The 26,371-nt window shown below is 53.5% G+C and overlaps 11 protein-coding genes across 11 annotated transcripts; 5 read left to right on the plus strand and 6 right to left on the minus strand.

The window, feature by feature from the left end:
* Nucleotides 1-70: 70 nt before the first annotated feature.
* On the plus strand, nt 71-1,245 carry KD926_009295 (WD40 repeat domain-containing protein; the record flags this gene model as incomplete). The annotated part of the gene is made up of 3 exons (XM_053101917.1): nt 71-80; nt 135-390; nt 447-1,245. 3 exons carry the CDS (start codon nt 71-73, stop codon nt 1,243-1,245), a joined length of 1,065 nt encoding a protein of 354 aa, XP_052954551.1.
* A 254-nt stretch (nt 1,246-1,499) lies between these two features.
* KD926_009296 (ribose-5-phosphate isomerase RKI1) lies at nt 1,500-2,401 on the minus strand (the record flags this gene model as incomplete). The annotated part of the gene is made up of 2 exons (XM_053101918.1): nt 1,500-1,954; nt 2,023-2,401. 2 exons carry the CDS (start codon nt 2,399-2,401, stop codon nt 1,500-1,502), a joined length of 834 nt encoding a protein of 277 aa, XP_052954552.1.
* A 680-nt stretch (nt 2,402-3,081) lies between these two features.
* Nucleotides 3,082-4,823, plus strand: KD926_009297 (NEDD8-activating enzyme E1 regulatory subunit; the record flags this gene model as incomplete). The annotated part of the gene is made up of 2 exons (XM_053101919.1): nt 3,082-3,456; nt 3,525-4,823. 2 exons carry the CDS (start codon nt 3,082-3,084, stop codon nt 4,821-4,823), a joined length of 1,674 nt encoding a protein of 557 aa, XP_052954553.1.
* Nucleotides 4,824-5,497: 674 nt separating this feature from the next.
* On the plus strand, nt 5,498-8,445 carry KD926_009298 (putative ubiquitin-protein ligase (Asi3); the record flags this gene model as incomplete). Its single annotated transcript, XM_053101921.1, has 2 exons — nt 5,498-5,929; nt 6,139-8,445. The coding sequence occupies 2 exons, from the start codon at nt 5,498-5,500 to the stop codon at nt 8,443-8,445; spliced, it is 2,739 nt and encodes a 912-aa protein (XP_052954554.1).
* Nucleotides 8,446-9,338: 893 nt separating this feature from the next.
* Nucleotides 9,339-9,650, minus strand: KD926_009299 (uncharacterized protein; the record flags this gene model as incomplete). The annotated part of the gene is made up of 1 exon (XM_053101922.1): nt 9,339-9,650. The coding sequence occupies one exon, from the start codon at nt 9,648-9,650 to the stop codon at nt 9,339-9,341; it is 312 nt and encodes a 103-aa protein (XP_052954555.1).
* Nucleotides 9,651-11,624: 1,974 nt separating this feature from the next.
* On the minus strand, nt 11,625-12,374 carry KD926_009300 (CFEM-domain-containing protein; the record flags this gene model as incomplete). The annotated part of the gene is made up of 3 exons (XM_053101923.1): nt 11,625-12,031; nt 12,101-12,239; nt 12,294-12,374. The coding sequence occupies 3 exons, from the start codon at nt 12,372-12,374 to the stop codon at nt 11,625-11,627; spliced, it is 627 nt and encodes a 208-aa protein (XP_052954556.1).
* Nucleotides 12,375-13,785: 1,411 nt separating this feature from the next.
* On the minus strand, nt 13,786-14,519 carry KD926_009301 (putative DNA polymerase delta subunit 4; the record flags this gene model as incomplete). The annotated part of the gene is made up of 3 exons (XM_053101924.1): nt 13,786-13,929; nt 14,026-14,093; nt 14,156-14,519. The coding sequence occupies 3 exons, from the start codon at nt 14,517-14,519 to the stop codon at nt 13,786-13,788; spliced, it is 576 nt and encodes a 191-aa protein (XP_052954557.1).
* A 497-nt stretch (nt 14,520-15,016) lies between these two features.
* Nucleotides 15,017-17,421, plus strand: KD926_009302 (arrestin C-terminal domain-containing protein; the record flags this gene model as incomplete). The annotated part of the gene is made up of 4 exons (XM_053101925.1): nt 15,017-15,208; nt 15,628-16,155; nt 16,232-17,116; nt 17,179-17,421. The coding sequence occupies 4 exons, from the start codon at nt 15,017-15,019 to the stop codon at nt 17,419-17,421; spliced, it is 1,848 nt and encodes a 615-aa protein (XP_052954558.1).
* A 706-nt stretch (nt 17,422-18,127) lies between these two features.
* Nucleotides 18,128-18,435, minus strand: KD926_009303 (uncharacterized protein; the record flags this gene model as incomplete). The annotated part of the gene is made up of 2 exons (XM_053101926.1): nt 18,128-18,322; nt 18,385-18,435. The coding sequence occupies 2 exons, from the start codon at nt 18,433-18,435 to the stop codon at nt 18,128-18,130; spliced, it is 246 nt and encodes an 81-aa protein (XP_052954559.1).
* A 256-nt stretch (nt 18,436-18,691) lies between these two features.
* Nucleotides 18,692-22,801, plus strand: KD926_009304 (putative tRNA-splicing endonuclease subunit sen54; the record flags this gene model as incomplete). The annotated part of the gene is made up of 7 exons (XM_053101927.1): nt 18,692-18,807; nt 18,894-19,690; nt 19,745-20,126; nt 20,733-20,967; nt 21,061-21,389; nt 21,626-22,572; nt 22,644-22,801. The coding sequence occupies 7 exons, from the start codon at nt 18,692-18,694 to the stop codon at nt 22,799-22,801; spliced, it is 2,964 nt and encodes a 987-aa protein (XP_052954560.1).
* A 278-nt stretch (nt 22,802-23,079) lies between these two features.
* KD926_009305 (E1 ubiquitin-activating protein ubaB) lies at nt 23,080-25,589 on the minus strand (the record flags this gene model as incomplete). The annotated part of the gene is made up of 10 exons (XM_053101928.1): nt 23,080-23,380; nt 23,432-23,775; nt 23,830-23,942; nt 23,992-24,167; nt 24,226-24,505; nt 24,561-24,625; nt 24,689-24,813; nt 24,886-25,122; nt 25,246-25,416; nt 25,530-25,589. 10 exons carry the CDS (start codon nt 25,587-25,589, stop codon nt 23,080-23,082), a joined length of 1,872 nt encoding a protein of 623 aa, XP_052954561.1.
* Nucleotides 25,590-26,371: the final 782 nt, after the last annotated feature.

The raw sequence follows: 26,371 nt of genomic DNA on the forward strand, positions 1-26,371 counted from the left end.
GCTTCGATGACGCCGGGCGATCCACGTCCGCTAGACGCAGCGCGCCAATTCTACTCCTTTGTCCCAAATAATGGCATCAAGTAAGTTTCCTGATGATTTCTGACAGAGCGCCTGGAATGCTGATTACCTCTCAGATCAATTCACTGTCGCTTCACCGCCGTCCGACGCCATCTCGGCGCTGAAGTTCTCCCCCGATCCCAACTCGACGCGATTCGTGGTATCGTCGTGGGATAAGAACGTCTACCTGTACGAGCTGCGCGATGAGAACGGAAACGTCGGGGAGGGAAAGTTGTTACAGACATTCGAGCACCGCGCCCCGGTGCTGGACGTGTGCTTTGGCGCAAACGAGGATGAGATCTACACGGCCGGTTTGGACTGGGACGTCAAGAAGTGAGTGCCATTCGATCGGACGACTCTGCTGGGCATGTGATGTTAATGGTGTACAGAATCGACCTAACCTCATCGACTCAGACGGTGCTGAGCAGCCACGATGCCGGTGTCCGAAGCGTTGTCTACAGCAAGGAACATAGCCTGGTGATCTCGGCTTCCTGGGACTCGACGTTACATGTGCACCGCACCGACGGCACCGACTCTATACCCGCGATCATCCCCCTCCCCTCAAAGCCCTTCTCTATGTCTCTCACCGCCACGAAACTGGTCGTCGCTATGGCCTCGCGCGCGCTGAATATCTACGATCTGAAAGCCCTGGCGCTTCTCACGGCGCAGGCGGACGGGGCGGTCCCGAACAAGGTCGAGGTGGAGCCGTGGCAGCGGCGGGAGAGCAGTCTCAAGTTCATGACACGCAGCGTGGCCTGCATGCCCGACGATGCGGGATATGCGTCGTCGAGCATCGAAGGGCGAGTGGCGGTGGAGTGGTTCGACCCGTCCGCCGAGTCGCAGGCACGGAAGTACGCTTTCAAGTGTCATCGACAGACGGCGGATGATGTGGACGTGGTGTTCCCGGTGAACTCGCTTTCGTTCCATCCGGTCCACGGCACCTTTGCGTCGGGCGGCGGGGACGGAGTGGTCGCCCTGTGGGATGGCATCGCGAAGAGGAGAATCCGGCAGTACCAGAAGTACCCGTCGAGCGTGGCCGCGGTGGACTTTAGCAGCAACGGGAGGTATCTGGCGGTGGCCATCAGCCCCGGGTTTGAAGATGGGAAGGACGACGTGGCCGAGGGCACGGTCGCGATCTACGTGCGAGAGCTGGGAGAAACGGAGGCGAAGGGGAAGGGCGCTAAATAAACAATCGCAAGTAAGTCGCCGCTATAATGAACATTGAGATTGCTTATAACTAGCCATGAGGTCTTGGATCTGAAACGACCACCTTGTAGTCCTCTCTCTATCTTTCTCTCCACCGTACTTGATTCGGTCGATTATGCCAAAGGGAATATCCAAATTTATGCTAATATCTTCATGGTATCATCTTTAAATCTCTTCACCGTATCTCATCCACCGAGCGTTTCTCATGTAATCGGTAAAGATATCTCCCTCTATCTCTAAGCGACCTTTCTGACCGACACGGAGCCGTCGGGCATACCGAAGTAGGCGGCGACGGGCTTCTGGCCTCCGATGCCACCCTGCGCTTGAGCCTGCGGGCCCGTCGGGCCGGAGAAGATACCCACGTCCAGGACGCCGGGAATCAGCTTGATGGCCTGGGAGAGCGCTTCGACCTCCCAGACTCCGCCCTTGCCATTGCCGTCCTGACCGGCCGCCACGTCCGCCTTCGTCAGTAGGGTCTGGAAGGGCGCGTCGACAATGTAGAATCCCTGGTCGGTCTTGAGGGGACCCTCCAGGGAAGTGTTGGGTTTGGCGGCAGGGCTCAAGCGCACGGTAGGGTTGATGCTGCCGATTTCCTTGAGTGCGGAGAGAACCCGATGGACGGCGAACGGGGCCACCTCGATGGGGATGTACTTCCAGCCGGACAGAAGACGGGATTGGAGTTTGCGCGAGTCTATCAACGGGTTAGTGCTCATGTCTCTCCCCTGGGCTAACACACGGCCACCCCCTGTCGCTACTGACCCGCGACACAAATGAATTCCTTGGCCTGGAGAGCAACGATCTTCTCCTGGAACAGACAGGCGCCGCCGCCCTTGATCAGGTTGAGATCGTCATCGACCTCGTCGGCGCCGTCGAAGGCAACGTCGAAGACGGTTCCCTCGGGGATGGAGTCGAAATCGATAGCGGTCAAGTCGTGCGAGAGGATGAGCTGCTTGGACTGGAAGCCGGTGGGGACGTATTTGGTGTTGGAGGTGTCGATGCCGAGTTCCTTGATGGCCTTGACGACATAGACGATCGTCGAACCGCTGCCAATGCCGACGTATTTGGCATCCTTAGGGTAGTGATTCTCGACGGCGGTCTTACCGGCGGCGCGCTTGGCTTCTTCGACGATGTTGGCCATTGTGGACGTGGATTGACGACGGCAGGTGGCGGGACGAAGCGGGGCACGGCGCAGAGAGAGGAGACGTGGTAAACGTAGATGAGAAGAGAGAGGAACAGCGAGGCGCAAGAACCGGAGTCTAAGAGAGAATCAATAAATAAATAGAAAATAGGAAAGAGGAGTCACAACTCGCTCTAGCGGCTGCAGATACCAGATTGGGGAGGGGAACCAAACCATCAAATGTGGGGGGGAAGAAACCTACTACGGTAGATAGGCACTGAGTAGGGATGAAGGACTTACACAGGAACTGCACCACATGGCGGGGAAACGGGGTGCATCGCGGTCGGGGCGCTCCTCTCCGCTCCGTCCAGGATTCAATGTAGGAGGAATTATTTTGGAATTGGAGACCAGTCGTAGTGCATAGTTAATAGTACTGACTAGAATAATATGGAGTGTCGTCATAGGGCCTTGGCAGCCTCAGGCCTCGACCTCACGTCAGGTGACGGGCGGCTCTCTGGGTCATCAACAGTCCAACACCGTCCAGACGATCGCCAGTCTTAGTCGGTTCACCCAGGCGGGCTATTCTGATTGAATTACTCGACCTGGCCTATCTCTATCTTTTTCTTTTTCTGTTCCTTTCCATCCATCCAGTTCCATTTCCGCCTATTCGTTCCATCTTCGTCCCGTCATATTTACCCCTCATGACGGACGAATTCCCCAGCGCCCTGGTTGGGCCGTCTTCCAAGGAAAGAAAATATGACCGGCAACTGCGTCTGTGGGCTGCGAGTGGCCAACAAGCTCTCGAAGACTCCCGCGTGCTGTTGATCAACAACGACGGGCCTTGGTCCGCCCAGGACTCCGGCGTGGCGGGCGTAGCGGGAGTGGAGACCCTTAAGAACCTCGTCCTACCTGGCATTGGAGGATTCACGATTGTCGATCCCGCCGTCGTCACCGAGGCCGATCTGGGGGTGAATTTCTTTCTCGAGCACGAGAGTCTGGGCAAGTCCCGAGCCGAGGAAACCTGTCGTTTGCTGAAGGAGCTGAACCCGGATGTAGACGGGAGCTTCCACTCAAAGGTATCTCGCGCACCCTCTTCCTGAACCGAGCAAACAAGAAACGTGTATGCTAATAAAGATAACCGCAGCCTGTCACGGAACTTTTACCCGATCCCGGGTTTCTCCCGCTGCACAAGCTGGTGGTGATCTCGGGGCCGATCAAGCGTTCGTCGCTGGATGCCGTCTGTAATGCCGCGAGGGAGTACAACATTCCCGTGCTCTATCTGCGCTCCGTCGGGTTCTACTCTAGCTTTTCTGTTCAGTTGCCGCCACTGTTTCCTATTGTAGAAACGCACCCAGATCCGGAGACGACGCAAGATCTTCGTCTCCTCACTCCTTGGCTCGAGCTGTCGGCCGCTGCTGAGCGGATCGGTGCCCTTGATAGCTTGGACGACCATCAGCACGGACACGTGCCGTACCTACTACTGCTCCTACATTATCTCGAGCAGTGGAAGCAAACGCACGACGGCAAGGTCCCTTCCAATTACAAGGAGAAGACCGAGTTCAGGGAGCTAGTGCGATCTGGCGCACGAACGGAAAACCCGGAAGGCGGCGAGGAGAATTATGACGAAGCGGTTGCCGCGGTGCTGAAGGCGCTGAACCCGTTCAGCCTGCGTAGTTCGCTTCGCGAGATCTTCGAGGCGGAGGAATGTAAAAACATCAAACCGGAGTCGACGGATTTCTGGTTCATCGCGGCGGCCGTCCGAGAGTTTTACGAGACACATCAAATATTGCCTCTTCCGGGCTCGCTCCCCGATATGAAGGCCCAATCGGCCGATTACGTTTCGCTGCAGAACATCTACAAAGCAAAGGCCAAGAAGGACGTGGAAGAGGTCACGAAAATTGTTCGGAAACTGGAGGCCCAGTTGGAGGGAGGCCGCTTCCTTGAAGTGCAAGAGAAGGAAATCGAGATTTTCTGCAAAAACGCTGCTCACATCAAGGTCATCAACGGCCGTGCTATCCCGCGCGTGGACGGCGACGCACACACTCTCAAAACCATTCGTAACCAGCTGGGCAACGAGGAGTCCCTGATGCCGATCTATGTCGCATTCCAGGCGCTAGATGGCGTCGTGACCGAAGTCCAAGAAAAGGGAGCGGCCGGATCCCTGGCAGATGAAACAACGTGGAACGCTCAAGTAACGCGCATCGTCGGTGCGTTGAATCGCGATGACCCCTCGGCCGTGGACGAGGACGCCTACCAACGGATTTTGGATGCCGTCCAGGAGCTACGACGCACCGAAGGCGGCGAGCTCCACAACATCTCCGCTTTGACAGGTGGCCTCGTCGCCCAGGAGGTCTTGAAGGTGCTTACCCGGCAGTACGTGCCTTTGGATAACACCTGCATTTTCGACGGGGCACGGAGCCGCAGTGAGATGTATAAGCTGTGATCAGGGTTAGCCGGGGGATTTAGTGAGTATTTGCTCGGAAATATTGGGGGCTTTGTTAGGTCCGCCACGAGAATAATTGAAATGAAATGAATTGACGAATTTGACCACCGTTGCACTTTCACCTCCGTAGTTGGAAATGAACAGAGTCTGGTCTGTCCGAGTTGGTGCCTGAATGCCTGAGACAGGAACCTCGGCTCGGGTCTGGGTGGCGATAACCACACCATGTTTGTTGGGGAAGTCATCGAGAAGCTTTGTAGTCTACTCGGGGGATCCCAGAGAGACCCGGAGACCCTGAGACCCTGCATCGACTCCGTACAGGAAGAGGAAGGAGCGAAGAACCACCGCGGAGGCACGTGCGAATCCCTCCGTCCCAAGCGGGTTTAGTGCCCTCTCCCCCCCAACGCCAGCGCGGATGACAAGTTGGTCCCCGGTCCATCAGATCGATCTTGTATCTCACTCTCTCCTTCATTTCCTCTCACTTTGCCTGTCCTGCCCGACTAGGGGTTTATGAAGCCCCTTTGGACGATCGCTTTACATTCCCTTTTACATTTGATCTTGTCCTGGTGATCCTTATCCTTCGATTCCCTCTTTCCTTTCCGTCCCGCCTCCGAGGCGGATGATCCTCTTATCACCGCGAATCCCTCGGAGGGATAGAGATTCCGCATTTTCCCACCATGTCTGCCCTGCAAGGCCCTGAAAGCATCTTGAACAGCCCGGCTGCTACCACAGCCGCCGCGCAATCACTCAAAAACACGACAACCATCACCACATCTGTACTCTCTCCGCGTGACCTTCTCGCCCTTCCCTTCCGGGGACTCTATCAAGCAGAACATTTTGCCTTCTCCACCTTGCCGAGACGCCTGGGAAGATTGGTGGGATTGCAGCAAATGGCTACTCTATTCGGGGGAGGTGGCGCCGGTGCGGCACCGGCCGGCGACGTGGCAGCTGCAACAGCCCAGGCTGCGAATGTTGCTCGAGAAGGAGTGGCGGAGGCTGTCGGCCAGGCTGACACCGGAAGCCATTTTGCCGATATACTTCAAGCGTTGATCAGATTCAGCGGCTTCTTTTCATACCTCACCAGTCGGTGGTCACTGGCCTGCTTCACGGTAGTAAGATCCCCTTCGCCGGAGAACATGCATCCCGGTTGAATGATTCTGACCAACCCAAGGCCCTTATTGTAAATAGGATCACGATATATGCATCCACCAGACGCCCTATCCATCTTGACTGGACCCGACGACTTGCATTGAGAATCATCCCCATTCTCCTTTTCCTAACTCAAATTCATTCCGTACTCCGTGCTATACGGTGCCAGACCTCCCCAGATTACTCGCTTCTTCGCTACGGCTCACCCGGGAAGCGACTGCTGTTTGACTTTGGGGGAGGGGGAGGCTTCTTACATTCCCTGGGATCTACGCTTCTACCATGGGAAACGGACGAACAATCGTGCAGTGCGGTGCGCATGAGTCGCCCTACGAGCGCGTCGGACTTCTCGCATGGATCGTTTGGCCTTCTGTGGCCGGTCTTTCTCCGCCTCTGTCTGAATCATTTCGTGGATACTCTGTCGTGCGCGCTACAAGGAAGGGCTGTCGTGACGGAATCTGGGATGTCGATCTTTGAGCATTCGCTCGCGTTTGCCGAGGCTGAGTCGACAATCACTCAATCCCTTGGTCTGGGACTATTCGGTCTGCCAAAGCAGAGTGCTAGCAAAGGAGACTCCGGCGATGGTAGCCAATCGGCTGCTCAAATCTTGAGCAGAGCCCAAGTCTTGGAGCGGATGAACGTCACGCCGGAATTGCTTCTTATCGCTCTAATATCGTGTTGCAACAGCCTAACATCGAACGTGCTGGATATCCTTGGAAAGCAAAACCGTTATCGCTTCTTCAACACCGCCTTCTGGGGTCTCTGCTTTATGTCGACTATGGCATGGGGCTTACTCAACAGCTTGGCTGCGGCACCCGACGGTGTGGTGGTGAAGTTCCCAACGGTTTGCATCGTGGGGTTTATACCTCATCTAGCCCTCTTCATCGGTACTATCATTTGCGGGGTCATCTACTCCATCGCACTCGCCATTACCTCCTTTTCGCTGCCTGTAGGCGATTCTCCGCGACCGTCGCTTCGACAGCGGTTTGCTGTGGCCCATGAGAACATGCAAGGCGCCTCGCAGATCCAAAATCTTCGCTTCAATCGACACGAGGACTTTTACACTGCTCTGCTTCGAACCGGATACACCGCTATGTTTGCTGCCAGTGAGGCAGTCTTCTTGAACGAAGGCCAAGGGGTGGTTGCTCGAGAGATGACGTGGTTGGAGGAGGATCGCCTCGCAGAGATTGAGTCGTCCCGACGAAGACACCGACCTCGCGAGAGTTGGGCTACTGAGGCTCAAGGTGCGCCGTTCGAAGGCGCGGACACCATGAATTTCGACTCGCTCCAGGCACCGCCGCCTGAGTGGGAGAGTGGATATGGTCGGGAGAAGAAAATTGAGAAACCTAGAAATGGCTCTCGATCAGTACGTTCTAGGACTGATGCAGGTGGCGTCGGTGTATTGCGGGGAGCGATCCGATGGTACCATGGATTCTCTTTCTTCCGAGGAATCTTCTATCTTCTTTTAGGGTGGCTGGCCCGCGGCTTAGACAAGTTGCTCAACAAGTTTGGCATCGCGGCACGCCCACAGTGGCTAGCGAAGCTTATAGGGCCTCGCCGAAAGGGGGTTCAGGAGAGAGAAACCGGCGGTAAGGTCGAATCGTACGACTTCTGGATCCTGACGGAAGACGGCGAGCTAGAGCTACCGGGGGATCACGAGTTCGATGTCGAACGAGAGATGCGTAAGCGGGAGCGTTCGAATACCGCGGACTGGAAACCGACAGATGAAGGGCGACTCGACGAAACGCTCTATAGCTGGTGGAAAGCCGGGGGCTCGTGGGGAAACCAAGATCACAGTGCCGACTACGTCCCGTCTGTCGAAGATGTGGACGACACGACTAGCGTCGTCTCAATGTCTACAGTGGCCGATTCCGAATGGGAGGACGAATCCGATGGTCGCCGGACACCCACGCTGGCCGAGCCTTTCCCACCCGGATTCTCTCGGGAAAGCACGCCGGCTCAAGAATCGCTCATGGACGTCAGCTCTTTTGCGCGCCTTCTCGACCCGCGGGACCAGGAAAGTAGACAAGAGGCGCGCATTCTCGCCGCGCATCTCTCCGCTGGGCAGGAGGGTCGGGTTCTGACTCGCCGTCGGTTCCGAGAACAGGTGGAGCGCGAGCGAGCCCAGATTCTCATTTCCTCTAGGACGTCTCACCTGGTCGCTCAGACGTCGAGCAATGAGAAACGAAGACCCACGCCGGAAGAAGAGAGCGATATTTTAGAAAAGCTCATCCTCTCGCGTCGCTCTCAAGCAGCACCCGTTGACGGACAAACATGGGAATCCGGAGCCTCCGGGCTTGGACCTAGTGGGCCTCCCTGCGTGGTTTGCCGGATGAACTCGCGATCTATTATCACCTGGCCTTGTCGATGTCTCTGCGTGTGTGAGGAGTGTCGGGTCAATCTGGCTATGAATAATTACGGAAGTTGTGTGACTTGTCGGCAGGAAGTTGGAGGATTTGTGCGACTATGGGTGCCATAGATTTCTCGAGGCTTTCTTGATGCATCTTTATATACTATGTCTTATTACTGATTTCAAGACCCGTGTTACTTTTTCATACCATGTTTGTTTATTTTGGCGTTGGCATGATGAGCGTAATGCATATTTGCCCTGTACTTTGGGATTCTCCACACTATTTTCGACAGCGATATCACTCAATAACATTGTTATTTCTTTCTATTCAGCCAAGCAGAGACTTAGGCGTGAGTTCGAGCGACTGGGTAAGCTGGGAGAAGGAGCCGATGACATCGTGAAGATGCATGCAGATAGAAGGGTCGTTCAATGCTTGGTGATTAACACCACGTCATGATTTGAACTGACCAACTTATCTATCAGGCTAACCAACCCTGATGATCATCACTGGGTGGGATGCCGACTAACAAATGTCGACGGGATGCCGATGGACATGTGGGATGGACCGACATCAATCAGCAATCCTTCATCTCCCCAGAACAATACTTAAACCGCAAGGCGTACCTCTCATGGTAAGTGTCTCATTAGTGTACGATCTTATCTTTGGTCTTCTCTCTCCTTTGTCACCACCATGTCACAACCGAGTCTTACTGTCACTCACATCACTACGGCAACTGCCATTCTGAACATCGACGGCGTCAACTTTCTTACGGATCCATTTTTTCGATCATTTCAGCTGCAGCTTTTCATGATGAGGAGTGATGAGTTTCTCCTTGTGCTGCACCATTCAAAACAAGTACCATTGTCGGTGTGATAATCAGTGTTGCATCGTGCAGCGGCTCTTGTGTTTGAGCCGAGAGGCTGTTGAAATCGCAGGAGCACGCGAACGGAAGCCTGTGGTCGGAGATCTTGCATCGCTTCTTTGTTAGTGTAGACTTAAATGTCGTCCAATCTCAATCAGATCAAGATGACAATAAAGCGAGTATAGCAGCCGTGTTATGGCAACCCTTCTCTGACTCCACATTAGCCGGGATGTTCACCTCGAATTTGTAGGTGTAGTAGTCCTCGTAAGGTTCGTCGGTGTAGCATTGATACTCGCGGCTCCGCATCTTCTCGAGCACGACGACCTCCATGATGTCGATGTTGTCAGCTGGGACCCACTCGTGGAAATGGACCACGATCCAGCGGGTGCCACCGAGGGACTCTTGCGGGGACACGCTGCGGGAAAGTTTTGGACGGGGTGTAGAACGGGCCACGGGGGTAGAACGGCCCATGATGAAAACACAGAATCAAAGGTCTGTTGAATGAGGTATTCAGGGGTCTATGTATGATAAGTTCGTATTAGTGTCGTACCACGGCATGGGGTTTCCAGTTAGAGACTCACCTTTCGGACTCTCATTTCGTCATCTAGGTATCTCATATAAACCAAACTTGATCCTGTCACAAGCATCCACCACACACCAAATACCTACTCTGTAGAACCATTGTACACCCGATGTCAATCTTCTTGTCGTTCACCTCGTTCACCTCTACCACCGTGTCTAAAGAGGGGGCGTTGAAAACGATTTTGTGAGGTCAGGCCTGGTGAATGTTCAAGACCAGGAGTGTTTATTGTCGGGAGAAAGAGATGGTATCGTCTTGTCTGCTTTCTTGTTGCTGTATTGACATGTTAGTCAATGACTGTAGCAACATGAGGAAAGGGAAAGAAAGAAATACACTTAGTAGATCAATGCAGCCTTCGACATAGGCCTCACCTCACCACCACTGCAGACAGCCACAGCAAAGTTATAAACAAGAATAAACCCTGAGTGTTCTCGCCTTTTGTCCTGGTGGTCGGTAGTAATGAGAAATGAAGCCGACCGGTTCTGTTTTGGAACTTCTGTACCAAAGTCGTCCAGAGAGATACGTAGGATTCTAACGTCCTCTTGGTACTCGCGTTAGAGAACTGGGTGTGAAGGATGTCCGAAAGCCCGTCACCTTTTTTATTTTCGTACCTAGCGAGCAGTGAAATACTCACAAGCTATCAAGGCAGAATTATATGACCATAGACAACCAGACAAACGTGTAGGTATAGCTCTTAAAAGGTGGGGAGCATCGAGGAAGATGATGAAAATGCGAAGGCGAAGGCGTCAAGACCAACGATGAGCACAGGAATGGGACGACGATCGAACCAACAGGGAACAGATTCTGAGGCGTTGAATCGACGATCGTCAGCCAGCTTGCAAAGCGATTTATTCAAGTCAGCCAGAGAGCTAAATACCACGCATACCTATCGACGTACTCTACCAGAGTTCCCGATCTATCAGGATTTCGATCATTGCGCGGTCACCATATAGTGATACTGGTCTGTTGTGACTTCCTTACCATGAGCACTTTCTAATTCGCTCAAAAAAGCCTCCGAAAGAGCTTCGGTATTGAGCTCATTGAAAGAAGGAAAACAGACTAGTACTTGGAGATGGTCGTGAAGGTCATGCTGTCGTTGAGTTTGGGCGGGTGAAGGAAGGAAGAGTGAGAGAGAAGAGGGGAGGAGAAAAAAGGAATGGAAGAGAGGGGTATAAGAGGGGATACAAAAGAAGAAAAGAAAAGAAGCGAAGAGAGGGAGGGTTGCAAGATGAAAAAAATGACGGACCGTCAGGCAAAGTTGATCTCCATTTTATGTTCATGGATGTAGTTGGGCCGAGAGGGTGCGTTTGCCGATGACGTCCCCTGCATTCGGTTAGCTGTTTAATCGTTTGGCATTGCATAACGACTTGGGTGGAACTGGCAATTCTAAAAATAGGAGTCACCCATATGGATGAAGTACCTTACATGGCACGATTGGACTCTACAGGGAAGGGAACCATTCGAGAATACTCCGAAAAGACCCAGCAACGAGTATCATCGTATAGCAAGAGCAAGAAGTTACATTAAATATTGAGAAGAAAATGCACCCGAAACACACAAACAAAGCTTGTAACAAGCAAGATGAGTGCGGATGACCTTGCTCTCTATACCTTCCTTTCATCTGGTGCCCTGGCTCTCGAGCTTAGGGCACGATTTCGGTCAGGAACAGAGTAGACAAGCAGAGGGAAGAAGAGAATAATGGAACAGGATAGAGTAAACGAAGCGAGACAGGGAAAGGCAGTTACTGTATATGGACATACAGTGTCACAAATCACAAGGCAACAGGGACGGTCCATCTCATCTCATCATCCAAGCCAATCTGCCATTAACTTCGTAAAAAAGCAAGTCGCGGAAACATTTCCGATCTAGAACATGCAAACGGCGGCCGCAGCAGCAACAACCACACCGACCATGTTATCCTTGTGATGGGAAGCCGCGCCGGTCGCGAGGAGTGTGGACGAGGTGGCCGTGGGTGCGTAAGACGTGGGAGAGCCAGAGCCGGACGGCGTATGGCTAGCTGAGCCCGAGCCCCCGCCTGCACCCCCTGCACCTCCGCCTGGCGATGATGAAGCCGGATGAGACGAAGACCCGGCCTGACCCGATGAGCCATGGGCCGAAGACGAGACGGTAGGAAGGGTCATGCCCGCCGAGGTCGTGGATGCCGATTGAGAGGAAGGGGCAGATGTAGCAGATCCTCCACCTCCCCCAACCGGCGGCACAGAAATGGGGTGACCGGCTTTCGAGCACTGGTCGACAACGATACTGGAGACGGCTATGCCGGATCGTGAGGAAAGAGTCAGACCTATACTCCGTAGCACGGGGGTGAAGATCGATTACTCACCAGCCTGCTCGGGCTGGGCGCACGCTTTCTCGACGCAAGGCTGGACCGTCTGGATTAGCCCGGGCTTTTGACAGTGACATGCAAAATCAGTCAAGTGATCGCATCCATCTTTGGTGAGCGCGTCGAGCAGACATTGCACCTATCGAGAGAGGTCAGTGAAGTCGTAGAAAGAACCATGCTGGACAAAGCTCACCGAGCATTGGGGAATATTGCCAAACTGCGCACTGACGATACCAGCGGCCAACAGAGCAGCAAAGACGGCAGAGAACTTCATTTTGGCAACCCAGGAACGATAAAACAACTTATAAAACCTCGACACTAGAATACACGCTTTGGTTGGGTTAGAAACGAATGTAGTAATTGAGGGGAGGATTGGCCAGTACGTAACGAGTGGAAGTTGGTGGACGAGAAGAGCTTCAACGGGGAGGGAGCGAGAGAATAAGAGGGGCTTTTATATCTTCTTCACCCGGGGGCTCGATTTCTTTGGATCTTGCGTCACATGCGACTGATTGGGAGGAAGCTTGACGTCTAACTGACAGACTTGTGCGCTCATCGCGAGAGCCAGTCTCTGAACATGGTCCGAACACACCCAATCAAGCGTCGGCGAGTGCACCATGTAACCTTTGCGGTAAAGCATAACCGACCAGGTTTAAGTCATCCCCGCCATTGAGATCGATGAAGTTCCGTCTTGACGTGGTACAGGTGTAGCTACAACGCGTACCCCCTCTGGAACACTACACAAAGAACACATGTAAAGTGGAATAGCAAGCCACCGGCGTGAAAATGGTGGAACCACATGAGTGGAGGTAATTATAGCCACCAAGCGGATGATATCTGCATGGATATGTAGCATCGAGCGAAGCGCTTAGCGGAATATTTGCTGCCGTGTAAGAAGGCAAGAAATAGTTAGAGGGGCAAACCCATGTGATGACGAGACAAATAGCTAATAAGGGTCCATGGAAGCGCATCGGCAACGACAGCCAAGGTAACATCGCTGCTTGGACCGGTATCCGACTGCAAGCCATAAGCACGAAGTCGACCAGGGTAGCCAGGATCGGGTTCTGACGCCGAACCACCATGCGGCGAGCGGTACCCCAGAAGTCAAAACCTTGTCCCTGCTGGAAGAGGGGTTTTGGCGAGGGGACGCGGTTCTGCTGTGCGGCTGCAGTTCTGTGGATGGCAATGCACCTCGTGCCCGTTGCCAAGCAGGTAGTCAAGAAAGACATGGTAGCACCGCAGAGGCGTGGATTTGCTTGTTCTAGCCAGTTTAAAATCCTTTGTTAGAGGTGGAGACTTCCAAGGTCAAACCAGGTGTTTTGCTGACAGGCCAGTATGCTCCATAGGTTGGACAGTTCATATAAACCGTGCGACAAGCGGGAGACGATTGCAACCATCACATGTAGCGAGCCAACGCATGTTTGGGCCAACGAGGGTGAGCTCCTTTTTCCTGCTTCTCTTCAACTAGATGCAACTGTTAAAGCTATGACCGCTCAATATGCAGGACCGTAGAAAGGATGAGCTCAGACAACACCGGAGATGTCAGATTCAAACGGGTATGTACAGAAATCCCTAACGCCCTGCTTCATCCTAATTATAAAGGCCCGTATACTCCGTAGGTCCTTTTCGTATTAAGTCATGGTAAAAAGTACGGGTCGATCTGATCGCCCTTGGGGATTCCAAAACACTCAAGACATGAGTTCATCGACGTAGGCTCTCTGCTTCGCATCGTCATTATTCTTCAACATCACAGCCAGAACCTCGATGGGAGGCTTGAGGCCTAGCGTGTTGGCACGCCTCCAACGCTTTAGTCGAGCGATTCCGATGCACGGCTAGTCGGATGGTTAGACAAAGGAGTCTTTTGTTTTGTGAAAACAAGGGGGGAAAGGTTGAAAGAGGGCGGAGACGATGAATGGGACTGAACATACCCCAAACTGACTCGAGAGGTCAAAGAGTCGTAAGATCTTCTCGTGCAACGACAGCTCCCCTTGATGCACTGGGGAGGAGAGAATGGTTAGCCGCTACGGCCCCGATGGCCTGGGGTCACTTGAAACCAACCTCGAGGGGCCCGTCTCTTGGCCTCTTCCTTCTTCCAATACTGCCGTAGGTCCTGCTCCGTGACTTTGAGCGCCTTCTCCTCCTCCTCGGTCAAAGGCTGTTGGATTTCCGTCTGGGCTTGATCCTTCACGGCGATCTCCGCCACATGGGGCTCTGAGGGGGTCGCCGGTGATTCTTCCGGCTCCGAGATCGCATCGTGGGACGGCTTCCCGGGAAGAATAGTGAGGGCATCGAGGCCCTTTGACTTCTGGGAGGGGGTGGTGGCAGAGGGTTTGGTGACCCTGGACTTGGAACCGAATGATAGGGTGGACTGGCCGGAGCGTTGAGCGACGGTATTACCGCCGCGACGACGAGCAGGCGGCATCTTTGCGGGTGTAGTAGAACGAGAGAGCTTTGTAGAGATAGGACGGAGCAGAGATCAGCCTGTGAGCAAATAAAGGGTGGATTTGTCTTTCGCAGTAGAAGTCAGAGCAGGTCGAAGTATGGTTCTGGCCAAGCTGTGGGCTGTGGAGAATGACGATGTCATCGCTTGTTGCACCGGGCAACGGGAGGTCCGCTCATGTACAGTTTGCGGGCATCCAAGGGGACTGGGAGGATGTCGTGCAGAAGATCTCCTGAGGATCGAGATCTCTCCTGTGTATGGATGAGGTACTACTGAAAGCATCAGGAGGATCTACTGAGATAGTTTGATCGGACAAGAGGCAATCGAGGGCAGGGCCAGTCGGGGATTACATAAGTGGTGAGATCGCGGTGCCTATCTGCCTGAGAACGCCCTCGCTTCGACCGCAGCGACAGACTTGCAACTCTGCACCAGCCCGGCCTGTACAGACTACCCTCCAGATTCCAGCCTACAGCTTACATATGTCCGCGGTAAGGGTGGACTGGCACGGTCTAGATGCTCCGAGAATCCCGCCATTTGGGCGCTCCCCGCCAATCGTCGATGGGCTTCCCACGGCGTGCATTAGTTGGCGACAATCAGCGTCCATCCTGCCTCCCCTCCGTATTAATACCCAGGGTATCTTAGCCGATCGAGCTGTGAATTTGCATTCTGCAGTGAGCAGCAACCGATCGGAATCTCTCATGGCGTGGCTCAAGGTGTCTCAAGGGCGAGGGATGTTCCCAGTTCCCCTTTGCTCTCGTGGTGTTTGGGCTTATTTGATGACGACTCGAGGAGGAAGTCTGTAGAATATACGAAGTACACCGCAGATACTTGACAGATGCGACGACGGCACTAAAGGAATGGACCGTAGTAGATGCATGATGTGGGGAAAGAGGGACTCTGGATGAATGGCGCCAACCAGGTGATTACCGGAGTTAGTAATGTGTCAATAGTCAATTTTCTAGAAGAAGTAGGAGTACATGAGAGACAAAGAACGGGGGAGGAATCGCGTGCTTTTTAGCATGAAACGGACGCTGATCGGTGACGGCAGAGAGAGAAAGAGAGAGAGTGAACGAGGCGAGGCTGGCCGTAGCCGCTGCGACTCGACCTGCTTCTGCTCTCCTTCACCTCCCCCACATCGGCGGCAATAAACACTTTCTCATTGCGACTTCTGCCCTCCCGTTCGAACGCCTCGTCGTTTCACCAGTCCTTCTTTTACCGCCATTCTCCAGCTTCCGATCTCTTCTCCCTCCATTCCGCTAGACTCTATCAAATCCAGATCGACTGTCTTGTGCGTCAATCGAACTCGTCCGCCTGGTCCTTGTCCGAGTCCGAGGAACTCCCTCCAGCCCGGCCGCTTACCGCACCTGCGCAAGGCTCTCGGCGCAGCGCGATCAAGCGGCAATCGCTCGTCTCCTCCCCTCTCTATGAACTGTCAAGAAGGATCTGGCTCGTCGAGGTTGTTTCCTCCCCGCAGTACCCCCGGAGTGCTTCGCTCTCAACGGCCGCGTGCCCATGGTGGTGCGGGTGCAGCGCTTTCAGCATGGCCGCCTTCGTGCGAGTGTCGGGGCCGCCGAATGGCAATTTTCTGATCGGTTACCCCGGTATATCTGCAACGATGGTGAGTACGATCCTGTCTCGTTGGGGTTTCACGGGGCCCTATTGCCAGCGAGCTCTCCTGCTGACCGGCGACCCAGCCACGTATTGAAGGCAAAGTCGAGATTCGACCCAGCGTGGGCGTCACCGCCCCTGTCCACGTTTCACTGATCACTATCTCCCTGCATCGTCGCGAGACAATACACCCTTCGGCCGACTCGATGGCGAAGAAACGCCTGGCGCCTCCCAGGAAGGAAATAACGGATACTGTGGGCAAGGAGATGCTGCTGTTCCGCTGTCCAGCGGGTCGAGAATTCGAGGAGGTGATCTCAATGGATCTGCCGTTTGTGCTGTTCATTCCGTTCGGGCGTGGGGGTCCCGATGCTTCCAGACGAGTCCCCCCGGCGAGCTTGCAATTACCCAGTCGCACGGCGGAGACCTACTACGAGATCGTGGTAATGGTGCAGCAGGGGCATTCGGACCAGAGGAAATACTCGTTCCCCGTGCCTATCACACGATATGATACGCTGTCCACGTTCGGCATGTACAATCGCCCGGAGTCTGCAGAAAAGGTGAGCGACCACTTGGTTACGCTGGGGATATCGTTGCCGAGATGGTCCTACGGCCCTTTGGACCCGGTCAGCGTGTACGTGAAACTGTCGCCCAACCAGGACTGGATTAGCAAGGCGCGGAGGGTCACCATCAGCAAGATCACCATCGCAATTGATGAAGAGATTATCTACAACCACGAAGGCGACGAACCGCAACGGAAAGTGCGGACATTGACCAAGAGAACCGAGCCCGTAGGAATGAAACTGCCGCCGTCCGGTTACCTAACAAATCTGGGTCTGGTGTTTCCGGCCAAGGACATGCGGGATGCGGAGGGAATCCTACCCAGAGGGAAAGCGCCCTTTCCCACCTATGCTGTCAGCGGATTTACAACCACTGCGAGCCTCTATAAGATCGAATACTATCTGATAGTAAAGGTCGGTCTTGTCGCTCCGTGTTTGCCCCTCTTATGCACCGATAACTGACTCTGACGCTTTAGGCGCACCTCTCTTCCGCACGAGATATCATCATTCGTCATCCGATCGTTGTCTGTCCCCTTGACCACGCCGGGTGCAAGGAGGAAATGGAGGCCATCGAGCAGGCGGCTCGAGAAGCCGTCCATGTGAACCCCGATAACCCCATGCTACCACTGCCCTCGATAGTCCGTCCTGGCGATCACAACGCTCTACGGCATCTGGGGGTGGCCATTGTCGGCAAACAGAAGAAGCCGCTAATCGACTGATCAAATCTTCCCACATCAGCTCGAATGTGCTAATACCCTGATCGTAATCTACCGATCTGTCCTAGTTTGGCTTTTGGACATATGCAATACTCATTCTATATACTGCCCATCTATCAAGTTGACGGGAGACGACCTGCGCACGAATATCACTTCCGATCCACTCTGCTATCAAATATAGCACAATCATGTCTTTACGAATGCATGGGCCCCGGAGTTCAGCAATTTCTCTTTTGGTTGATGCATGGTGTTCCTGATAGCCACCTTTGTCTTTCTATTATCTTTCATGTCACTTAGCTGGCCAGGGAAAACAGGGGGTGTTGGGGTTGGTTTTGCTTAGCTCCAGGAAGGAGTATTTTTGGGAGTCAAAGTGCACTCAATCTATGCCCGTGTGGCTCTCAAGCTGTGTATCCTCATGTTAAATGTGTAAGATTGACAGTCCGAATCTTGAAACCAGCCACCAACCCAATCCGTGGTGACTCAGATCCTCTGAAGTCGCGAGAGAGAAGGAAGGTACCACAGCATGAGCCAACCAGCTCAGTCACCAACATACCCCTCAATAGAGGGAGCGGCAGATTGTTCCGCAGGCGAGTGATGGGGCGATCGTCGTCTCCATCTTGCCGTGGTGGCAGCAGGCCAGCATCCAAGCGAAGCCAGGATTATGAAACGCGGTGTCATTCGAGTCTAGGGGGGTCCCTTGCAGTTGTTCTCATCCAGATGCCGCGTTTCCAATCTCCAAGAACCCCAGCGCCAAACTCAGCGTATCTGCATCCAAGGCCCGGGCGTCGCGGTCCTGGTCGCGGTCCATTTTTCGGAGGGTATCTTTGAGGATTTCCAGGATTGTTTGATACTGGGGAGAGGAGGCACCGAATGTGTTTAGTGCATTGTGGAGATTCACCGAGATCTGAATATCTGCAATTTAGGGAGGGGTCGCCAATGTATGAAAGAGAACTTTTTGTCACATACCTGCGAGAGGACCTCGTTGTAATTGGAGGCAAGCCCCGTTGAATCAGACATAGTTGAAAACCAAATAATGTCCTGAACCAGGAAAGGTAAATAGTCAACAGGAAGGAAGAAAGTAGAAGGGAAAGTGACGTGGACGAAATGCGGGCGGAACTGATTTGGTTGATCTGATAAGCTCCGACCGCCGAGATTTTTGACCATCTCTCTCTATCTTCCTCTTTCTCTCTCCCAGTTCAACACATTCAGCAACGCAACATTCCCTCCCCACGTTTGGGAGCCCCCCCTTTTTTTTTTTTTTTTTTTTTCCAAAATGGCCGACACAGATGAGGCTGCCATTCATCTCCCCTCCAATGACTCCGCGCCACACTTTGAGACCGACCTGTCGGACGAGACCCAGGACTTTCGCATGTTGAACAACCTCTCATTGTTAGTCACCTCTACAACCAACTTGTGTTTGCGACGCTTCACTCGAGCCCCCCACTAGCCTGTGACACCAATTGACATCATAATAGTCTCACAGACTCGTCTCATGCCACGCTGCCGAAGCGCGGTGAAAAGGATTTCGAACCCAATCCCACCCTCCTCCAGGCCGATGTACTCGCCGCCTCGCGCGAGGCGATGCACAATGCCCTTGCGCATCCTCGACTCCATAACCCCAAGAACAGAGTCGTGGGGTACTATGCACCTGAGGGGCCGACGCCGCCTCCCTCGGTAGCCACTCCCAAGACGGCGGAGACGACAGCAGAGGATGCGCCTGAACCCAGCGCGTCGCAGGACGACGCGGAGATAAAACCTCAACCGACGAATGCAGCCGACACGGGGCTCGGCAACATCTTCCCCGACTCGTGTGTTTGCGTCCCGATCCCCAAGGGCAACCTTTTCAAATCAATCGGCCGGGCGGATCGCTGGAATCGCGTGTGGCTGCTGCCGGAGGAAGCGCTGTATCTCCTGGAACGAGGCAGCTTGGACATCCGGTGGCCCGCCTCGTCGGTGGGATGTGACGAGGGTGGTGATACAGAGGAGCCGACGATCCCAATGAGTCTGCAGGCCGCCTATGCATGCTTCGTTGCAAGTGGAGGGTTGACCGTCGAGCGGTTTGCCGTCTACACCGGGTTGAAGCGCTTGGGTTATTCGATCTTTCGCGCGCCCGGATGGTACGACGATGTGGAGGAGCCGGCTCCTGCAGACCCGCCTCAGCCACAAGGACCTGGACTGGCCGGCATCTACGAGAGGTTCTTGGATTGGTTTCATAAATCCAACACCACGGCCCTTGGGCCCGCGGCCGGTCTGGGAATCCATCGTAGCTATAGTGAGTGACCCCGTGCTGTTGAAATCATTATGGTAATGATACTAAACTCTGCAGAGGATGTCTATCGCAAACTTGCCATCATCCCGTGGTATGACCCTGTCGCTCCCAAGACCGAAACGCCACGTACGTCGGCGCCGTTTCGCGTCGTTTTCCATATCTACAAGCCATCCACGGCCTTCCGCAAGACGGCCCCCCCTCCCCCGGATTTCCGCATCGCCGTTGTCGACGCTCGCGAGCAAACGACCATGCCCACGATGGCCCAGCTAGGCAGCCTGCTCGATAATTCCCCGCTAGACCCGCCGCAGGGCGAGAAGATGAGCCGGGCCCTCTACATGCGCCTACGACAGGGGTACCGCAGTGTCATTTTGGCAGTTGTGGACCAAGGCGTGGTGAGCTATCTCCGAGTGGCCGATGCAGCATTTGGCAAGGAGAAGTTGTATGCATTTGAGCCTCCGAAGGGAAACAAAAATGGCGGTTTCTCTCGACCCAAACCCAAAGGACGATGAGCATTGGTTGATACGCTACAACTAAAGTTTCGACAGCATTCCATCCGAGACCCTTGCAGTATAGCGGAGCTAGATGGAGGCAAGCATGTCTCTCCTGCATTCTTGAAGGAGACCCTGCCATCCATGGAAGAGTGGAGGTAGGGCTCGATAAAACGGAGATGTCGAACTGATCTGCCATCATCTTTAGAAACGTCCGTCCATGGAGCAAGGTCGGATATTAGATGCCAGATGGCTAAGCTTTGCTTAGGGGTTGGTGTGCCTAGGGCCAGGCTGCCAACTAATCAAAGGGAACTATAACTGGACCCTCAGACGAGATCTTGAGAACATACTCACGACAAAGGATTCCGAAAAAGAACAACCCGGGATAACCAACGCCATCGGCAGTTCTATACCCTGTAAATTCTAGAAATACAACCAGCCCATTCTATAACTCCAGCCCATAAAAGAAGACGTATCCGAATGTAATCATAATCCATGCACATCAAACGATCTAATCAACTCTTAAAACCAGAACCATTAGCACAGTCCTGATCCAGTAACACCAAAATCTCACCTCAGACATCACGTATCCAGATAATCCGCTGCCATCAACATCTCCAGACACAGTTCCGGCGGAATGTCCATATCCGGCACGTTACTCTGGTTCTTATTCTTCTCATTGTAGCAGAAATATTCGCAGACTTTCTCCAGGACAATACCGCTAATATTTTCGAGGACGCAGCGACCCGTTATGGCTTCGGAGAATCGACCTGCACGCGCAACCACCGACAGGTCAGTCATGGAAGTCCATTTTAAATTTGATCCAGAAGATCCGAAAGAACATCCGATGTCGAAAACCATGGAAGACAACGAGAACAAGGGTAGAGAAGGAAATGCTTACTGGACGGCTCCAACATCCGACGTATTGTCCCCGAAATGCAGGCCGTGCTTCTCGGAATCACAAACTCGAATCCATCGCCTGATACTAGCGTCACGTATTCGGACTGCTGGGAGGATGAAGAAGCCATTCTGGTAGATGAGCGTGTCTGTTTTGTCATGGAGCAGTCCAGGCAGAAGAGCAAAGAGGCGGCGGCGCCGAGAATCGCGTGGGTTTCCCGCGGGTGGTCCGTGCTCAAGCTGGTGACGGAATTCCGCTGCATCTTCTACTTCTACTTCTACTTCTCTTTCGGTCAGGGCAGAGGTTTCAACCTTTTGTGTCACATATCTAAATGAAATTGGTTACAAGTGGGGTTAAATCAGCCATTCGACTCCTATCCGCCCGGACAACAACCGGTTTCACCGTATCCATCCATCAACATACAATGAAACCTGCATCAACTATACGCTGAACCCGAACACTCTACAAAATGCAACAATTCCTCCCCCTGCGTCCTCGCGCAAAACCATCCCTCATCTTCTCCTCAAAAATACACATCCCTCGCACCATCAGATCCCCACTAACACTCCCCATCTCAACCCGAACCATCTCATTTACCCCCATCAAAGACAACTACCCCGTCACCAAAAACAGCACAAACCAACTCTCCGGCCGCACATGCATGATAACAGGCGGCTCCTCAGGGATCGGATACGCTATTGCCGAACGATTCCTGCAAGAAGGCGCAGACCGGGTCATCGTTGTAGGACGGTCCTATGAGCGACTGATTTACGCTGCGGCGCGGTTGCAGAGAGCTACGTCTGTTGACGAGGGTCTGACGCTTCCGGATGGAGAGGTCGCCACTACTCGAGCTTTAGAAGAGGAGGATGGAACGCAGCAACAGGACCAGGAAAGCGATGCACCTGCGGCAGAACGAACACCGGGCTCGTTGGTTCCTGCGTCGGATCGGATCAGTTTACTGGTGGGCGATGTATCAGAGGCGAGCGGGTGGGCTCGCGAACTAGAGAAGGCGATGGTATTCCTACCCTACCCTCTCAACCATCTTAATCAATTGAACCGTGCAGATATACTTCCAGAACACAATGAATCTAACAGAATGCAGCAAAACGTGGACATCCTCGTCAACGCCGCCGGGATCTCCATCTCCAACATCCTCCCCAAGCTAGAACCAGCCGACATCTCACAAACTCTGCGCACGAACCTCGAAGGCGCGATGCTGACATCGCGCGCGTTACTCCGCGCCTCGATCCGCAGTCGACTCCGGAACCGGAGTAAAGACAGCGATGGCAGCACGGGACCGGTGTCGAAATGCATCATTAACATCTCGTCGCTGCTAGCCGTGAAAGGGGGAACGGGCGCGGTACCGTACGCAGCTTCCAAGGCGGGTCTTTTGGGGCTGACGAGGTCGTTGAGCGTCGAGGCTGCGAGTTCCTTGCGGGATGTGGTGGTAAGGTCGAATGCGATTGTACCGGGGTATATTGAGACGCCGATGATTGCGGGTAAGTCGTGTCTTTGTTTGGAGTTGATATGAAATGGACCGGTTTAGAAGGGATGGTCTGACATTTTCTAGATTTCAGCGGAAGCGAAACCAACCGGCTGAAAGAGTGCATTCCGCTACGACGATTTGGCCAGCCACATGAGATTGCGGACGCGGCGGTGTTTCTGGCCCGTAACGAATATGCCAATAACTGCGTGCTCAATCTGGACGGGGGATTGAGCGCTGTGTAACGTAGTTGGTTGGCCTAGTTATTGACGAGGAATGTACTTGTATAACTTCAAATTTCAGATAACAAATCTATTCTGATCAAACTTCGTGCTCATGACGTATGTTACAAGAAACATTGAACTGAGAAGAAAACGATGAGAAGTGAGAAAAGGAATCACCCAACATGACCGACCAACCCACGGACTCTGGCATCCAAGATCCTCTAAAGACGAGAGAGTTTATCATGGTAACACAGCCCTTTTAGTCCATATACTCTATATCTTATCTTCGCTGGTATCATTTAGTCGTCGTCGATCAAGATGGCTCCGCCATTTTGCGCCTCATCAAGAACGATCGGATGTGCTCCGTCGCCGTTACGTTCACCGTTGTGTCCGCCGTCGGCAGCAGACACATTGGCGACTCGTTTAACGCTTTCACCCTCGCCGTTGCTGAGGCCTGCCGTTTCGGCATCACGTTTGCGGCCGGCGCCAGTATGGCCGTTCGTTTGTTCTTCAGGGGCGGGCGCGGGGTTCTTAGGTTTGCGCGGGATCTCCGGTAGCTTGACTAGGGAGACAGTTTTCTCCTCGTCGGTACTTTTAGGTCTAAGGGTTGGTTAGCAATCGCCGGCCAAGGATAAATCGCGGGTATCTTACTTGTGTGTAGAGGCGATTAGTTCGAGATTCACGCGAGGCTCCTGATCCTCTTCGTCCACGACCGTGATGAACGTTTCATTGTGAATTCCCATCTCAGATAGTTTCTTCGGAAGATTGTCTTCCAAGTCTAAATCGTATAGGATTCCCTGTTCGGTGCTAATCGATACTTCCTCTCCGTAGCCAAGTTGCGCTTCAAGGATGTCTTTCACTAGATTGCCAACTGTAGCACGATCCGGGTCAAATATGAGTTTGCTGTGGGCGACAGAGCATACTGGGCAATTGGGATTTGGCGGTTTCAGTGAGTCGGAGTTTATCGCGCGCGCCCCCGAACGCTCGAGGAAGATCTGGTGGGAGAAAAGTTAATATAAGTATGAAGTAGTAGAGTCGTTACAGCGCACCATCTTCGCATTTTCGTAATCATTATTCAACACTTTCATGGCCTGTAGAACACAAAGTCCAGCGGTCATCGCATTCGTGGTGGCGATCGCAGGAATGATGTTTCCGGCCATTTCTTCATACAATCAGCACGAGCAAAAGGCCGGTGGCAGTGGCACACATACGTTTAGTGTCGAATTTGGATTTCGAGTCAATCCCAAATATCGTGGCGCGCAGGTTAGCAGTGGCTGTGACGAAATCCAGCGTGTCAACGTCGTCCTTGTCAAAGGTCAGGGTTGGCCTGGTATCGCCATTCGACGACTCTTGAAGATCTCTTAGGCGTCTACTCAGTCGATCCAGGCTGTTATAGTGTAAGTTAAATGTCAAATCATCGAAACTTAGGGAGAGACACTCCGAACCTGTCTTTAAAAACAACAAAGTTTTCCGCCCGCGACCATACTTTTTGGTCGTCATTTGATACGGTGGGCTGGAGATTGGTGGACTTCTCTTGCAACGTCTCGAAGTTGAGCGGCGTGGGAGGCTCGCGGGTTCTCCACATGTCCTCCATTCCACGTAGCCGGTCTATGTCGTTTGTGAACACCTTCTCAAACACCCTCTGGGCGAACTCGGAGGATCCCATAGATTGGCGGATCTCGGCCAGCGCTTGGGCTTCTCTCCGGAGATTCGCAATCTCCTCCGCTGAAATAGATCTTGGTTAGCTTCGTCTATTTGAACCGTAGAAACTAAAACCCACCATTCTCGTTATCTTCCGTATTGTCGAGCTCAGGTGTTTCGTCCTCGCTGATGCCAAAAAGCTCACTGTAGGCGATGTCAGTCGGTTTAATGCGCCGAAAGCATGGTGATTATGGGGGTGGCGCTCACGGGAAGAGGTAACTTTTAGCCCAGACAATGCAATGGATGGGTTGGCTCGGGGTGCTGCGGATGGTGCAAACGGGGAACGACTTGGGTACTTCTTTGGAATTGCAATCGTAGCATTCGGTCACACCCTGTCAGATTATCAGCAATCAAGACCAACACCGCAGCCGAAGAATCCGCAGTCCGCGACCAGGCAGCCCTACCTTCTTGATCACCTGCACCTGCCCGTTGAATCCCGTCGTCCCGCTCTCGATCAACGGTACATCCGCAGCCAGGCACATTCGGTTGACATGACGACGAGCATCGAGATTATCTAGGGCGTTGAAAACGATCTTGAACTGCCCAAACCAGTCCACGTTGAATCTGCTGTCCTTTATGTTCGCATGATAGGCTTCCAGCGTCGCTTTCGGGTTAAATTTGTGAGCGACATCTTTCGCAACCTGTATCCCGACCAGTCATGTCAAATCATTGCCAGGCAGAGACAACACAGGGTGTCGACATTGGGGCTATCCGGAGTTGAAGAGAAGTTGCAGTGTAGGGCGGAGGACCTGGAAGCTACATACCAATGCCTTGGGCCTGGAGATGTGTTCGAGGCGGAAGAGGAATTGGCGATTCAGGTTGCTCAGATCTATTGTGTCTAGGTCGATGATGTGGATTTCACCGAAGCCGGAGAGCAGGAGGTTTTTCAACAGTTCGCAACCGATGCCACCGGCACCGACGAGAAGAACGCGCGACTATGATTTTTGAAGGGGTCAGCACAAGAGGCATTATAGTTATGATCAACAGGGCACCGAAAGCCCCGATAGCTGACAGGTGCGGAGCAGGATGGGAGAAAGAAGTGAGGTACCTCTTTGATGCGCCTAGACAAGGTCCCGAGGGAGCGCTGCGAATAAGTATCCCGCGCCATGGTTGCGCGACAGTGCACGGAGAAAGAAATAAGAGATTCCAGGTGTCAGAGTGGATTGAAAGGCATCGCCAAGGGAGCGACACGGAGGGTGGAGGAGAAATTGGAGGGGGGGAAGGGGAGAGGAGCGAAGGAGTGTGGGGAGGGAAGTGAATGGCAGGCAAGGCTTGACTGCTTTACGCCGGAGAGCTGAGGGCGACGAGATGCTCCGCCGGAAGTGACTGCAATGACGACAGCAATCGCCCGCTTGCAAAAATGCCCTTTGTCCCATCGGACGGGCCCGACTGCTCTTTCCCCTTGTGTTTTCACGACGAAGCTTTACATGGCCAAACTCACATCCCATTCATTCGGTCATCCTGGGTCCCCACGAGAGGCAATCGCAGTTTCCCTCTTTGTTACTCTCACATCCCGGGCTAACTCTGTAACTAGTAACTATCCATGCTAAGACCCCCGTCTCTACCGGCGTAACACACTTTCTAAGACATCAATCTTAATTCCCCCCCTCTTGTTCCTGCGGCATCTACAGAAGAGACTGGACAGATCAGATCCCGGGTCTGGCAGAGGCCAAACAGAGGAGCGTCGCACCTTCAGAGCTGCAATGCCCCGTCGGGATGCTGCAGGGTCACGTGGTGCAGATCCGGCTGAGGTCAACCTGTTTGCACCTGTTTGCACCTGTTTGCATTGCTGCCTGGACATCCAGGCTGCCAGGCTGCCACCCCATGGCTCCAACTGTTTACTCTCAGGAACGTTCCAGAAAGGGTGGATGGGAGAGAGTCTCTACGGGG

Source organism: Aspergillus affinis, assembly GCF_023601865.1.
Source record: "Aspergillus affinis strain CMG 70 chromosome Unknown NODE_66_length_189108_cov_86_600325, whole genome shotgun sequence".
NCBI lineage: Eukaryota > Fungi > Ascomycota > Eurotiomycetes > Eurotiales > Aspergillaceae > Aspergillus > Aspergillus affinis.